At 47.5% G+C, this 14,177-nt stretch overlaps 1 protein-coding gene across 1 annotated transcript in view; it reads right to left on the minus strand.

Moving 5' to 3' along the window:
• Positions 1–14,177, minus strand: part of LOC134571235 (dynein axonemal heavy chain 11-like) — a 260,314-nt gene that overhangs the window by 111,736 nt on the left and 134,401 nt on the right. The window contains exons 50-51 of the mRNA XM_063429407.1: positions 6,065–6,258; positions 5,266–5,428 (exon numbers count right to left, since the gene is read on the minus strand). Coding sequence (XP_063285477.1) covers positions 5,266–5,428; positions 6,065–6,258 — 357 coding nt within the window. The remainder of the gene's footprint in view (positions 1–5,265; positions 5,429–6,064; positions 6,259–14,177) is intronic.

The raw sequence follows: 14,177 nt of genomic DNA on the forward strand, positions 1-14,177 counted from the left end.
CTGAGACTATATTCAGGCTTTGACGTGCCAATTTATACTAGTAATTGGCCACTATAATAGGCTGATCTATCAGCCCATCACAGTTGCCAATTAATGGTATAAATTAATACTTTGGCTAGTGTTTCCTCTTAGTCTAAACAGCACAGAGGGGTCAGGCTGCTGGCTATAAATATGGTACGATGGGACTCCAGACAATACAACCACTTCAATAAAATGAAGTGGTTACAGTGCCTACAGGGTCCCTTTACGGAGACTACTTAGTCTATAAGTATGTATGTATTTCCTTACTTAATTTTGGGTTTCAGAAAGGGAAAGTAAATTGGCCCTAAACTAACTAAAGTCACAAAATCAGATGCTCTTTATTACTGTCCTTAGTAGGTATACGTATAAAAAGTTTTTTTAAAAATATAATTAAATATAAGTGCAATCTATTGTATTACATTTTTCTGTACACTATTACAGTTTTTTTATTCTACAGAAACATAAACATTGATTGAGTTGTGAAGTATAAAAAATAGGATAATACCTTAATTTCGTACACAAAAGTCCATATGTGACATATAGTACCTTAAAATAAAACACAAATAAAGACAAAAATAGTGTATCCTGTGATATAAATAAATTAGTGTAGAATGAAATAAATTTCCCACTCACACTTTTAAGAGCTAATGGATATAGCTCAATAAAATCGCTTGTAGGATCCGTAAAGGCTATCCTAATCCCTTCTTTTGGTGGGAGTTCTTCCTCTTCCTTGGTCTCTAAAATCAGGAGAGGTATATGGTGCAGTACCTTAGATATAAAATCTATAAAAGGGAAAAAAGGGGTACTTACAAACCCAGAGCCATCCAAATCGGCTCTGATCAGGAGTGTATGTGGTTAAGGACCACAATCCTTCTTTGTGCAAATAAAAGTAGCAGGAACAATGCCAGGAGTGTTAAAAAAATATATATAAATACTTTATTTACATAAAAATATATAACATTATAAAAACACTTTACTAGGCATTAAAAAAGTCCAATTCCATGAAGACAAGTAATCTTCAAGTTCCCAGGACGCGTTTCGCTCTGTCAGCTTCCTCAACTGGATATGTAAAAATGGAAAAGTCTTCCAGACCTATTATCCTATTTTTTATACTTCACATTGTTTAAAATATACAGCGCTTCACCTTGTATCCACTATTTCACTATTGTTTAAAGATAAGAATTTGGTGTTGAAGCAGCTTGTTCACCTATATCACATCCACTAAATTAGCGCTAGTACTACCCCCTTTTTCTACATTGATTGAGTTGTACCCAGAAAGTACAATGTGACTTCCATGTCGACAACAGAACATTTCTTAAAACGCAGTGGGACAAAGTATTATCTATCACCGATCCTCAGTCTTGAGATCTAAGTGAAGTTGTTCTTTAAAAGCATAAAGTTGGAAACCATGGGAACAGTCACATCAAGTATATCAGCTCACAAGGCATCCATACCAATTATGGATGAGTTAACAAAATTGGTTTGTTTTCTGTAATTATGACAACGCTTATTCTGCATTGACCTGCAGACTGTTTTGCAAATGGATAATTAAGCAAATCATTACTTTAAGGCATTATTTACACAGAGATTCTATTTTTTTGCTGCAATTTTTAATTGTTTTGCAAGAATGAAAATTGTATTGTTTGCTTAGCGTAAATTGACAATAAATGGTGAGCAGGTGTACGCATGTGGTGATACGGAGGCCCTGCAAAACATGGGAACACAGATTGCAATGACAAATGAAAACAAATTGGCGTATTTAGTGTGCCCACAGTGAAATCTCAGGTTAATTTTCCTCATTTATGCATTATAGTCATATTATACCTTACTTAACCATGAATTCTTTCTAAGTATTAACATTGACTACCTGTACCGGATTGCTATTCTTGCTCCTACAAAGTGATAATTGATTTTATTACCCTTCAACTTTAACCTATGACTTGTCTTTACAATGTCTCCATCTTTAATTATAGTTAGATCCTCAGGAGAAGTCTGTCATGATCCTATCTCTCTTCTATCGCACAAAGTCCACGTATTCTAGTCTTTTAGCCTTCTCTTGTACAATTTAGTGACCGTTTAAGTCTGTGTATTTCCAATATGAATTGAACTTGTTTGCAATAAGGTCTATCATCTCATAAAAAAGAGCTTTCAGGAGTCCAGACACTCAAAGGTTTTATCAGGAACTCTATATACACACTGCAAGTGGCAGTGCTTTGGCTCAGCAGAGCCTGTATCAAGTGTACTGTAAACATTGCCTTTTATAGTATGAGAATACATTCCCTAATCTAAGCCATGATTTCCTGGTCTTCAGAAACATATAATTTCAAAGCTTTTTAGGTATATCTAGTGAAAACTACACATTACTCGGAAATGCTATCAATAAATTAGATTATTAGTGGTCAACCACACATCGACCTCCTGCTAACAAAATATGTATTTGACAAGCTGGGATCCATAGTCAACTATCAACCACTAACCACTCCCCCCCAAACATTAAATGGTGATTAGCATAGATCCATAAAAAATAGTCCATACAGGGGCGGAGCCTGGGTTCCAGGCTGCAAGGACGTGGTGAATTAGAGCTCCTGAGCATCATGGCACGATTTAGGCCAAAAACCCCAATAAAACAGCACGATCAACACCAGGAAGGTAAGAGCACAACCAGGGACACCCCGGCAAATCGATTGATACCAGCCGTTAACCAATTGCTTACCGGGAACCGGCACCAGCATCAAGAGGCAAACTCGAGGCCCTGTCGGGGAGAGACGGACGCTCTCCTCGCGGGCGACTCGGCAGAGAAATCCTCCAAACGACTCACCTCCTACCCCACCCCCCCTGGACCGGCGGGGGTCATCCCAGTCCGCACGGTGGGTTCGGAGCCGCCAGCCACACCGAGAAGCGAGGTGGAGAAAGACCACTGTCGGCGCCCACGAGGCACCCCTAAGATGGCGGATAGCGACACGCTGCCTGCGCCGAATCAATCCCAGCACACGCTGATCTACCAAGACACCGCACAGCGCCTGGAGGTAATATTCAGCCGCTTCTGGGCAAACCTTAGAGGCCGCATGAGAGCAGCACAAACCGCTCAAAGTCCAGCACGGATGACGGGTGGGGGAGGCGGACAGCGGCGGGGAGAGGAGAGCATACCCTTGGGTAAAGCGACAGGCGCCCCACACACTCCCAAACCACAGTGCCCACCCGGGTTGGAGGCCAAAAGGGCGAAGTCCCGGACGCATCGTTCACACGCAAGGAGGCTTCACTGCTGAAAGAGGCCAAAGACCACCAGGCCCTCCATTGCCCCCGTCAGGGGAAGAAACCCAGGCTCCAGAAGCTGCACCGTGGCACCGTGATGCAGGCCTACAAAACAGCCTGGGGCTGGAAGGATGTCCCCACACTGCCCACCGCTGCAGCAGCCTCCGACACTACCTCAACCACTGTCCATTGCGTCACGAGAGATGGCATCGGATAATAGAGACTCTCTACACAAAGCCTCCATACAGGTCAGCGCCAGGCTCATCATCTTCAGCCTAAGCCTGTTGTACTGTGTGACCAAGATTGACACCCATGGAGAAAAGGAGGCATCACCACACACAGCTCCGAACCACAGTGACCCACAAGCTAACAGTCATACTAATTGTTGAGCCAAGTTATCGTTTCTTTTCCTCTACTGTTATGACTTTCCATCACGTAATCTATATAATGCATATTAAGCGTAAATATAACCAACGTTGATATAAGCATCATGAATATCTAGCTAGCATGTCGACCACAAGCTACTGAAAACCTACAACCTATCTTACCATGTTATTGTTGCATGCAATCGCACCCTATACCCTAAAAAATGTGCAAGATATATCAGATACCCCGCTGTTATTATTGTTTACTTGCATAAGCACGTGAAATGCCGTCGGGGCATCACATGCCTTTATGTTAAACCTTTCTGCACTGCAAAAAAAAAAAAAATAGTCCATACTTTAATTATAAAGCTATGTAATCCTCATTTTAGAAAAAACACCGTTAATTTCGATCCCGCAGCCAAGTAACTGGAAAGTTCATAGTGGAGAACGTTTTCTAAGGCAGGAGCTTTATAATGCTCCACCAGTCTAGAGCGGGGTTCTTCTGCTCTGGGATTAGCACACTACTTTTAATGTCAATTATCTGATGGTTTACTGTGATAGGGGAAATGGTCTTTATTCTTCCCTGCTACTTTGTAATAGTCTCCGGAGTAGCAAGTGAAAGCTCAACCATACTATATCACCAAGTAAATTTACCATTAACAAGTCAGAATAGAAGATTTAAAGGGACACTATAGTTATGGTTAGTGCCTTTCAGAGAAAAGGTAGTGTTTACATTGTTGTCTAGGGACACCTCCAGTGGCAGTCACTCAGTCAGCCACTAGAAGTGTTTACTTTGTCAGTACTGCACACTTTGCATGGAAACGTTGAACTTTGCCTATAGAGATGCATTGATTCAAGAGAGCTCCATTGATTGACTCTATAAGGAGGTGCTGATTCCTCACTGCACCATTTGGCTCCACCCCCCACGATGCCTTCTTGACCATGGGAAAGCATTGGATTGGCTGGGATCTTCAATTCTCATGATATCAGCTAAGGAGGTGGATCGGGGAGGGGCCAGCGCGGGCAGACCAGAGTGGCGTTGGAATAAAGGTGAGGGTTTAAATCAGGGGTCATCAAACTCCGGCCCCCCCAGATGTTGCTGAACTACAACTCCCATGATTCTCTGGCTATCTATGTAATTCAAAGAATCATGGGAGTTGTAGTTCAGCAACATCTGGGGGGCCGGAGTTTGAGGACCCCTGGTTTAAATATTGTTTTTTTTACTATAGTGTCAGGAATACACGTTTGTGTTCCTTTAACTAATATAACATGTTTCAATTTTATGTTTTTTTCCAATGCAAATCTGTAAATAGTCAAGATGAGCACATTCTCCATTACTTTTTGAAGACTATTTTGAATTAACTATGTTGATAATTCATAAGCCCCTCTCAAACTAGAAAGATGATAAACCAATCAAGAGTTTGTCATTCTTGCCTAGCAGGGATTCATGGGATATGTAGTTTATCACCTAGTCTCAATCCATTATAGAATCTTATGAGTTGAACTCCTGAATAAACTAATAGCATCTGTTATCTGCCTAGTGACAGCCTCAATCACAGACTTCAACATTCAACTTAGATGATAGATCAGATGCCTTGGACACAACTGGTAAATCTTTGCATCTTACCCTGAGATCGTTAATGCTGTATCCTTTACGAAGGGTTATTTGGAAAACTTCAAGTGAACAGAGAAAGGCTGCTAAGCGGCATAAGCTCTGCTTTCCACTGCCGCCAACACCGATCAAAAGTGCGTTTCCGTAGGGGAACTCCAGAATTCGGCAGATTCGGCAGCTATGAAATTAATCACAAAAAAAAAAAAAAAAGAGAGCGAGAGAATGGGAGTTTGTGATATCTATTAACTAACAGTCGTTACACTATAATCTGTGATAAAGGCTACTGTATTTACAACTTTTCAGACACGATTGTAGCTGATGGGGGTAGTTTAGGCAGTTTGACAGTTGTTGCTATGAGTATTTCATGAGTTAGTGTTGCGAAATGTGTTATCCATTGGTACAAACACAAATGTGTAGCATTGTGGTCCGAAATAGGTCTAATTTGAGTATAAAGTGAGCTAACTGAGTAAAATGAATTATTGGTTCGGGAGAGTGGATAATCTATAGGATGATCCCAATCTTCCGATCAAAGATGGGGATTGATAGAGTCTATTAAGCTGTGCACAGTGCTAAGCATTTAATATGCTCCTGGGCTGTTATTGAGACAACCAGGCAGCAAGTTCACGCCACCTTGAATCTGTGCCAGGACTACGTACTCTTAAAATATTTTGCTTAGATACATATATCCCATTGTACAGCGCTACGGAATTTGTTGGCGCTATATAAATAATAAAATAATAATAATAATAATAATATATATACGACATTACGACATTATCATAGAGAAATATAGTATAATAAGGGGAAAACTCACATGTGCTGGATGGCTTCTTCAAACAGAACAAGATGCATAGCTGCATGAATTTCATTGTAATGCTCAAGTGTGTCTGTTAGAATTCTAGTCAGCTTTTCCCAATCAGATACTGAAAAATAGCGAGGTTCTCCAGCTCCAAGAGCGAAGTGGCAATAAATTAACGGCTTATGGATAAATATGTGCTCGTCAACACCCTACAAGAGAAAAATAATTCATGTTAACAGAAACCAAATCAATGGTCTTCAAATAAATATGCAATGCATTTAATAAAAGCATTGGTGTCAGTAAAATATCATGTAGTATTTAATTTCTACATCGCTACTTGCGACCCACAGATTTATTTCATTGCTTGCAGGACTTATACAAAATATGTAAAATACATTATGAAGAGATAATGCAGGCTTCTCTTCTGTAATATAATTATAGAGTACAATCCAGGAAATTTAGCTGAGAATGGGTTTAATTTGACCCAAAACGCTGGTATTTTTTTTTTTTTTGGTAACAAACACCATCAGGAGGGATGTTCAATCAATATCACACAGACAGACACCTAGGCACCAGGATCTATTGGCTGATGTGTTAGATTTGCGGCATTGCAATAAGGTAGATCGAGAGAAGGAATAGGATAACTACAGTTTGAGCAGATAGGAACTCAGACCTATATCTGATATTGGATTATTTCTTAAATGGACATCATTGTCACGTTAGTAGATACTAATTGTCTTGAGTGATTTTTCGAGGGAAGATTCACCAATCTTCCACCAAGATTATAATCAGGAAGGAGAAAAATATTATTTAGATACAATAGGGAGACAGAACAAATTGGTATGCACTGTTTGTACTACGTTATGGAATACACTGAATCATGAATATATTTAGTGAAAATAACAGTTAATAATAGTAATTCAAATTCATCTGCATGGTGTGTGTTAAACACTTTAAAAAAGAGGATAGTTAGACACTCCTCCAATAATATTCTACTATGATTATCTGAGTGCACAGCTTCTAAATTATTATTATCCTTATTAATGCCATTTACAGGGAGTGCAGAATTATTAGGCAAGTTGTATTTTTGAGGATTAATTTTATTATTGAACAACAACCATGTTCTCAATGAACCCAAAACACTCATTAATATCAAAGCTGAATATTTTTGGAAGTAGTTTTTAGTTTGTTTTTAGTTATAGCTATTTTAGGGGGATATCTGTGTGTGCAGGTGACTATTACTGTGCATAATTATTAGACAACTTAACAAAAAACAAATATATACCCATTTCAATTATTTATTTTTACCAGTGAAACCAATATAACATCTCAACATTCACAAATATACATTTCTGACATTCAAAAACATAACAAAAACAAATCAGTGACCAATATAGCCACCTTTCTTTGCAAGGACACTCAAAAGCCTGCCATCCATGGATTCTGTCAGTGTTTTGATCTGTTCACCATCAACATTGCGTGCAGAAGCAACCACAGCCTCCCAGACACTGTTCAGAGAGGTGTACTGTTTTCCCTCCTTGTAAATCTCACATTTGATGATGGACCACAGGTTCTCAATGGGGTTCAGATCAGGTGAACAAGGAGGCCATGTCATTAGATTTTCTTCTTTTATACCCTTTCTTGCCAGCCACGCTGTGGAGTACTTGGACGCGTGTGATGGAGCATTGTCCTGCATGAAAATCATGTTTTTCTTGAAGTATGCAGACTTCTTCCTGTACCACTGCTTGAAGAAGGTGTCTTCCAGAAACTGGGAGTTGAGCTTGACTCCATCCTCAACCCGAAAAGGCCCCACAAGCTCATCTTTGATGATACCAGCCCAAACCAGTACTCCACCTCCACCTTGCTGGCGTCTGAGTCGGACTGGAGCTCTCTGCCCTTTACCAATCCATCCATCTGGCCCATCAAGACTCACTCTCATTTCATCAGTCCATAAAACCTTAGAAAAATCAGTCTTGAGATATTTCTTGGCCCAGTCTTGACGTTTCAGCTTGTGTGTCTTGTTCAGTGGTGGTCGTCTTTCAGCCTTTCTTACCTTGGCCATGTCTCTGAGTATTGCACACCTTGTGCTTTCGGGCACTCCAGTGATGTTGCAGCTCTGAAATATGGCCAAACTGGTGGCAAGTGGCATCTTGGCAGCTGCACGCTTGACTTTTCTCAGTTCATGAGCAGTTATTTTGTGCCTTGGTTTCTCTTGCGACCCTGTTGACTATTTTGAATGAAACGCTTGATTGTTCGATGATCACGCTTCAGAAGCTTTGCAATTTTAAGAGTGCTGCATCCCTCTGCAAGATATCTCACTATTTTTGACTTTTCTGAGCCTGTCAAGTCCTTCTTTTGACCCATTTTGCCAAAGGAAAGGAAGTTGCCTAATAATTATGCACACCTGATATAGGGTGCTGATGTCATTAGACCACACCCCTTCTCATTACAGAGATGCACATCACCTAATATGCTTAATTGGTAGTAGGCTTTCGAGCCTATACAGCTTGGAGTAAGACAACATGCATAAAGAGGATGATGTGGTCAAAATACTAATTTGCCTAATAATTCTGCACACAGTGTATATAGTGCCAACAGATTCCAGAGCGCTTTACAATATTATGAGAGGGGGGATTTAACTATAAATAGGACAATTACAAGAAACCTTACAGGAAAGCTTAAACGAGCTTACAGTCAATAGGAGGTGGGGTATAAAACACAATAGGACAGGAAGTAGCAATCAAACAAGGTGGAAGTGAAGCAGAGCTGGAGGAGAACGTAAAGTGCTGTCCTTTAGGAGAGCGCAAGAGACAGGTATGTGAGGTAGAGGTTACTCTGGGAGGCCATAAGCGTTCCTAAAGAGATGGGTTTTAAGGCACTTTTTAAATGATTGAAGACTAGGCGAGAGTCTGATGGCGGTAGGCAGGCTATTCCATAAGAAGTACTGCAAGCGTGACTTGGCCGTACGGGTGTGAGCAGCCAACAGGAGAAGGTCACTGGCAGAGCGGAGAGACCAAGAAGGGGCATACCTATGGATCTGTAAAGAGATATAGGATGGGCTAGAATTGGTCAGTGCTTTATAGGTATGGGTTAGCACTTTGAATTGACTCCTATAGGATACAGGAAGCCAATATAAGGACTGACAGAGGGGTGAGGTGTGAAAGGACCGACTAGAGAGGGAAATCAGTCTGGCGCATGGGCGTAGGAACCCCAAAAAATCTGGGGGGGATAGCATTTTTACTCGCCGGGTATATTCTTATTCCGTAAACTAGGAGTTGTTTATCCCATTGTACAGCGCTACGGAATTTGCAGTCGCTATATAAATGATTAAATAATAACATTAAAGGGTCACTACAGGGAAGGGGTTTTACTTACCCGGATACAGCGCTGGGATCCTCCTGATTAGAACCACCCCTACCCTTTCCATGAATATTAGAACCACCCTTACCCCTTCCATGCACAAAAGAACCCCACCTACCCCTTCCACGCATATTAACCCCCTACCCCTTCCATGCATATTAGTACCCCCTAACCCCTTCCATGCATATTAGAACCCACCCTACCTGTTCCATTCATATTAGTACTCCCCTAACCCCTTCCAATAATTTTTCTACCTCCCCCCTCCTCCCATCCATATTAGTAGCCCCCCTAAACCCTTCCAATTATTTTTCTACCTACCCCTCTCCCCCTATCCTTATTAGTAGCCCCCCTAACACTTTCCAATTATTTTTCTGCCATGTTAACTAACGCCAGTGTTTACATTAAAAGGCCTGCAGGGGCAGGCTATAGACACCAGAACCACGACATTAAGCTGCAGTGGTGATGGGGACTATAGTGTTTCTTTAATGTGAGGTAAATTAGAGATTAGTGCCACGAATAATATGCTAGATTGCCTACTTACAACCAGATGAGGATGATGATGGGCTCTAGCTGCAGTCTGGCTCCACTGGTCTGGTGTAGAACAGGCTCTCTGGAGGCTGTTTGTAACTGTGGTCACAAAAATCAATGTTCTGGGAGAACGGGAAGCAGCTCCATTTTTTGGGGGCCCTTTACACAGCTCAAGGTCTGGGTCCCAGGGTCCACCTTCATGTTCCACCAATGAGTTTGTTCACAGGGGGTGGAGTGTGTAGGGGATGTCCTGATATATGTGTAAGGGCTGCAAGGTGTGTTTCTGTGTATGTACGGGATGCAGTGTGTGCGTCTGTAAGGGGTGCATTGAGTGTGTGTAAGGAATGCATTGTGTGTTTCTGTGTGTGTAAGGGTTGCATGATTGTGTGTGTGTGTGATGGATGTCAATCTCTCTCCCTCCCTCGTCACTCTCTTTCTCCCCCTCCCTCCCTCCCTCCCTCCCTCGTCACTCTCTTTCTCCCCCTCCCTCCCTCCCTCCCTCCCTCGTCACTCTCTTTCTCCCCCTCCCTCCCTCGTCACTCTCTTTCTCCCCCTCCCTCCCTCGTCACTCTCTTTCTCCCCCTCCCTCCCTCGTCACTCTCTTTCTCCCCCTCCCTCCCTCCCTCCCTCGTCACTCTCTTTCTCCCCCTCCCTCCCTCGTCACTCTTTCTCCCCCTCCCCCCCTCCCTCCCTCGTCACTCTTTCTCCCCCTCCCTCCCTCGTCACTCTTTCTCCCCCTCTCCCCCTCCCTCCCTCGTCACTCTTTCTCCCCCTCTCCCCCTCCCTCCCTCGTCACTCTTTCTCCCCCTCCCCCCCTCCCTCCCTCGTCACTCTTTCTCCCCCTCCCCCCCTCCCTCCCTCGTCACTCTTTCTCCCCCTCCCCCCCTCCCTCCCTCGTCACTCTTTCTCCCCCTCCCTCCCTCCCTCCCTCGTCACTCTTTCTCCCCCTCCCTCCCTCCCTCCCTCGTCACTCTTTCTCCCCCTCCCTCCCTCCCTCCCTCGTCACTCTTTCTCCCCCTCCCTCCCTCCCTCCCTCGTCACTCTTTCTCCCCCTCCCTCCCTCCCTCCCTCGTCACTCTTTCTCCCCCTCCCTCCCTCCCTCCCTCGTCACTCTTTCTCCCCCTCCCTCCCTCCCTCCCTCGTCACTCTTTCTCCCCCTCCCTCCCTCCCTCCCTCGTCACTCTTTCTCCCCCTCCCTCCCTCCCTCCCTCGTCACTCTTTCTCCCCCTCCCTCCCTCCCTCCCTCGTCACTCTTTCTCCCCCTCCCTCCCTCCCTCCCTCGTCACTCTTTCTCCCCCTCCCTCCCTCCCTCCCTCGTCACTCTTTCTCCCCCTCCCTCCCTCCCTCCCTCGTCACTCTTTCTCCCCCTCCCTCCCTCCCTCCCTCGTCACTCTTTCTCCCCCTCCCTCCCTCCCTCCCTCGTCACTCTTTCTCCCCCTCCCTCCCTCCCTCCCTCGTCACTCTTTCTCCCCCTCCCTCCCTCCCTCCCTCGTCACTCTTTCTCCCCCTCCCTCCCTCCCTCCCTCGTCACTCTTTCTCCCCCTCCCTCCCTCCCTCCCTCGTCACTCTTTCTCCCCCTCCCTCCCTCCCTCCCTCGTCACTCTTTCTCCCCCTCCCTCCCTCCCTCCCTCGTCACTCTTTCTCCCCCTCCCTCCCTCCCTCCCTCGTCACTCTTTCTCCCCCTCCCTCCCTCCCTCCCTCGTCACTCTTTCTCCCCCTCCCTCCCTCCCTCCCTCGTCACTCTTTCTCCCCCTCCCTCCCTCCCTCCCTCGTCACTCTTTCTCCCCCTCCCTCCCTCCCTCCCTCGTCACTCTTTCTCCCCCTCCCTCCCTCCCTCCCTCGTCACTCTTTCTCCCCCTCCCTCCCTCCCTCCCTCGTCACTCTTTCTCCCCCTCCCTCCCTCCCTCCCTCGTCACTCTTTCTCCCCCTCCCTCCCTCCCTCCCTCGTCACTCTTTCTCCCCCTCCCTCCCTCCCTCCCTCGTCACTCTTTCTCCCCCTCCCTCCCTCCCTCCCTCGTCACTCTTTCTCCCCCTCCCTCCCTCCCTCCCTCGTCACTCTTTCTCCCCCTCCCTCCCTCCCTCCCTCGTCACTCTTTCTCCCCCTCCCTCCCTCCCTCCCTCGTCACTCTTTCTCCCCCTCCCTCCCTCCCTCCCTCGTCACTCTTTCTCCCCCTCCCTCCCTCCCTCCCTCGTCACTCTTTCTCCCCCTCCCTCCCTCCCTCCCTCGTCACTCTTTCTCCCCCTCCCTCCCTCCCTCCCTCGTCACTCTTTCTCCCCCTCCCTCCCTCCCTCCCTCGTCACTCTTTCTCCCCCTCCCTCCCTCCCTCCCTCGTCACTCTTTCTCCCCCTCCCTCCCTCCCTCCCTCGTCACTCTTTCTCCCCCTCCCTCCCTCCCTCCCTCGTCACTCTTTCTCCCCCTCCCTCCCTCCCTCCCTCGTCACTCTTTCTCCCCCTCCCTCCCTCCCTCCCTCGTCACTCTTTCTCCCCCTCCCTCCCTCCCTCCCTCGTCACTCTTTCTCCCCCTCCCTCCCTCCCTCCCTCGTCACTCTTTCTCCCCCTCCCTCCCTCCCTCCCTCGTCACTCTTTCTCCCCCTCCCTCCCTCCCTCCCTCGTCACTCTTTCTCCCCCTCCCTCCCTCCCTCCCTCGTCACTCTTTCTCCCCCTCCCTCCCTCCCTCCCTCGTCACTCTTTCTCCCCCTCCCTCCCTCCCTCCCTCGTCACTCTTTCTCCCCCTCCCTCCCTCCCTCCCTCGTCACTCTTTCTCCCCCTCCCTCCCTCCCTCCCTCGTCACTCTTTCTCCCCCTCCCTCCCTCCCTCCCTCGTCACTCTTTCTCCCCCTCCCTCCCTCCCTCCCTCGTCACTCTTTCTCCCCCTCCCTCCCTCCCTCCCTCGTCACTCTTTCTCCCCCTCCCTCCCTCCCTCCCTCGTCACTCTTTCTCCCCCTCCCTCCCTCCCTCCCTCGTCACTCTTTCTCCCCCTCCCTCCCTCCCTCCCTCGTCACTCTTTCTCCCCCTCCCTCCCTCCCTCCCTCGTCACTCTTTCTCCCCCTCCCTCCCTCCCTCCCTCGTCACTCTTTCTCCCCCTCCCTCCCTCCCTCCCTCGTCACTCTTTCTCCCCCTCCCTCCCTCCCTCCCTCGTCACTCTTTCTCCCCCTCCCTCCCTCCCTCCCTCGTCACTCTTTCTCCCCCTCCCTCCCTCCCTCCCTCGTCACTCTTTCTCCCCCTCCCTCCCTCCCTCCCTCGTCACTCTTTCTCCCCCTCCCTCCCTCCCTCCCTCGTCACTCTTTCTCCCCCTCCCTCCCTCCCTCCCTCGTCACTCTTTCTCCCCCTCCCTCCCTCCCTCCCTCGTCACTCTTTCTCCCCCTCCCTCCCTCCCTCCCTCGTCACTCTTTCTCCCCCTCCCTCCCTCCCTCGTCACTCTTTCTCCCCCCTCCCTCGTCACTCTTTCTCCCCCTCCCTCCCTCCCTCGTCACTCTTTCTCCCCCTCCCTCGTCACTCTTTCTCCCCCTCCCTCGTCACTCTTTCTCCCCCTCCCTCCCTCGTCACTCTTTCTCCCCCTCCCTCGTCACTCTTTCTCCCCCTCCCTCCCTCGTCACTCTTTCTCCCCCTCCCTCGTCACTCTTTCTCCCCCTCCCTCCCTCGTCACTCTTTCTCCCCCTCCCTCGTCACTCTTTCTCCCCCTCCCTCGTCACTCTTTCTCCCCCTCCCTCGTCACTCTTTCTCCCCCTCCCTCGTCACTCTTTCTCCCCCTCCCTCGTCACTCTTTCTCCCCCTCCCTCGTCACTCTTTCTCCCCCTCCCTCGTCACTCTTTCTCCCCCTCCCTCGTCACTCTTTCTCCCCCTCCCTCGTCACTCTTTCTCCCCCTCCCTCGTCACTCTTTCTCCCCCTCCCTCGTCACTCTTTCTCCCCCTCCCTCGTCACTCTTTCTCCCCCTCCCTCGTCACTCTTTCTCCCCCTCCCTCGTCACTCTTTCTCCCCCTCCCTCGTCACTCTTTCTCCCCCTCCCTCGTCACTCTTTCTCCCCCTCCCTCGTCACTCTTTCTCCCCCTCCCTCGTCACTCTTTCTCCCCCTCCCTCGTCACTCTTTCTCCCCCTCCCTCGTCACTCTTTCTCCCCCTCCCTCGTCACTCTTTCTCCCCCTCCCTCGTCACTCTTTCTCCCCCTCCCTCGTCACTCTTTCTCCCCCTCCCTCGTCACTCTTTCTCCCCCTCCCTCGTCACTCTTTCTCCCCCTCCCTCGT

Source organism: Pelobates fuscus, chromosome 8 (assembly GCF_036172605.1).
Source record: "Pelobates fuscus isolate aPelFus1 chromosome 8, aPelFus1.pri, whole genome shotgun sequence".
Lineage (NCBI taxonomy): Eukaryota > Metazoa > Chordata > Amphibia > Anura > Pelobatidae > Pelobates > Pelobates fuscus.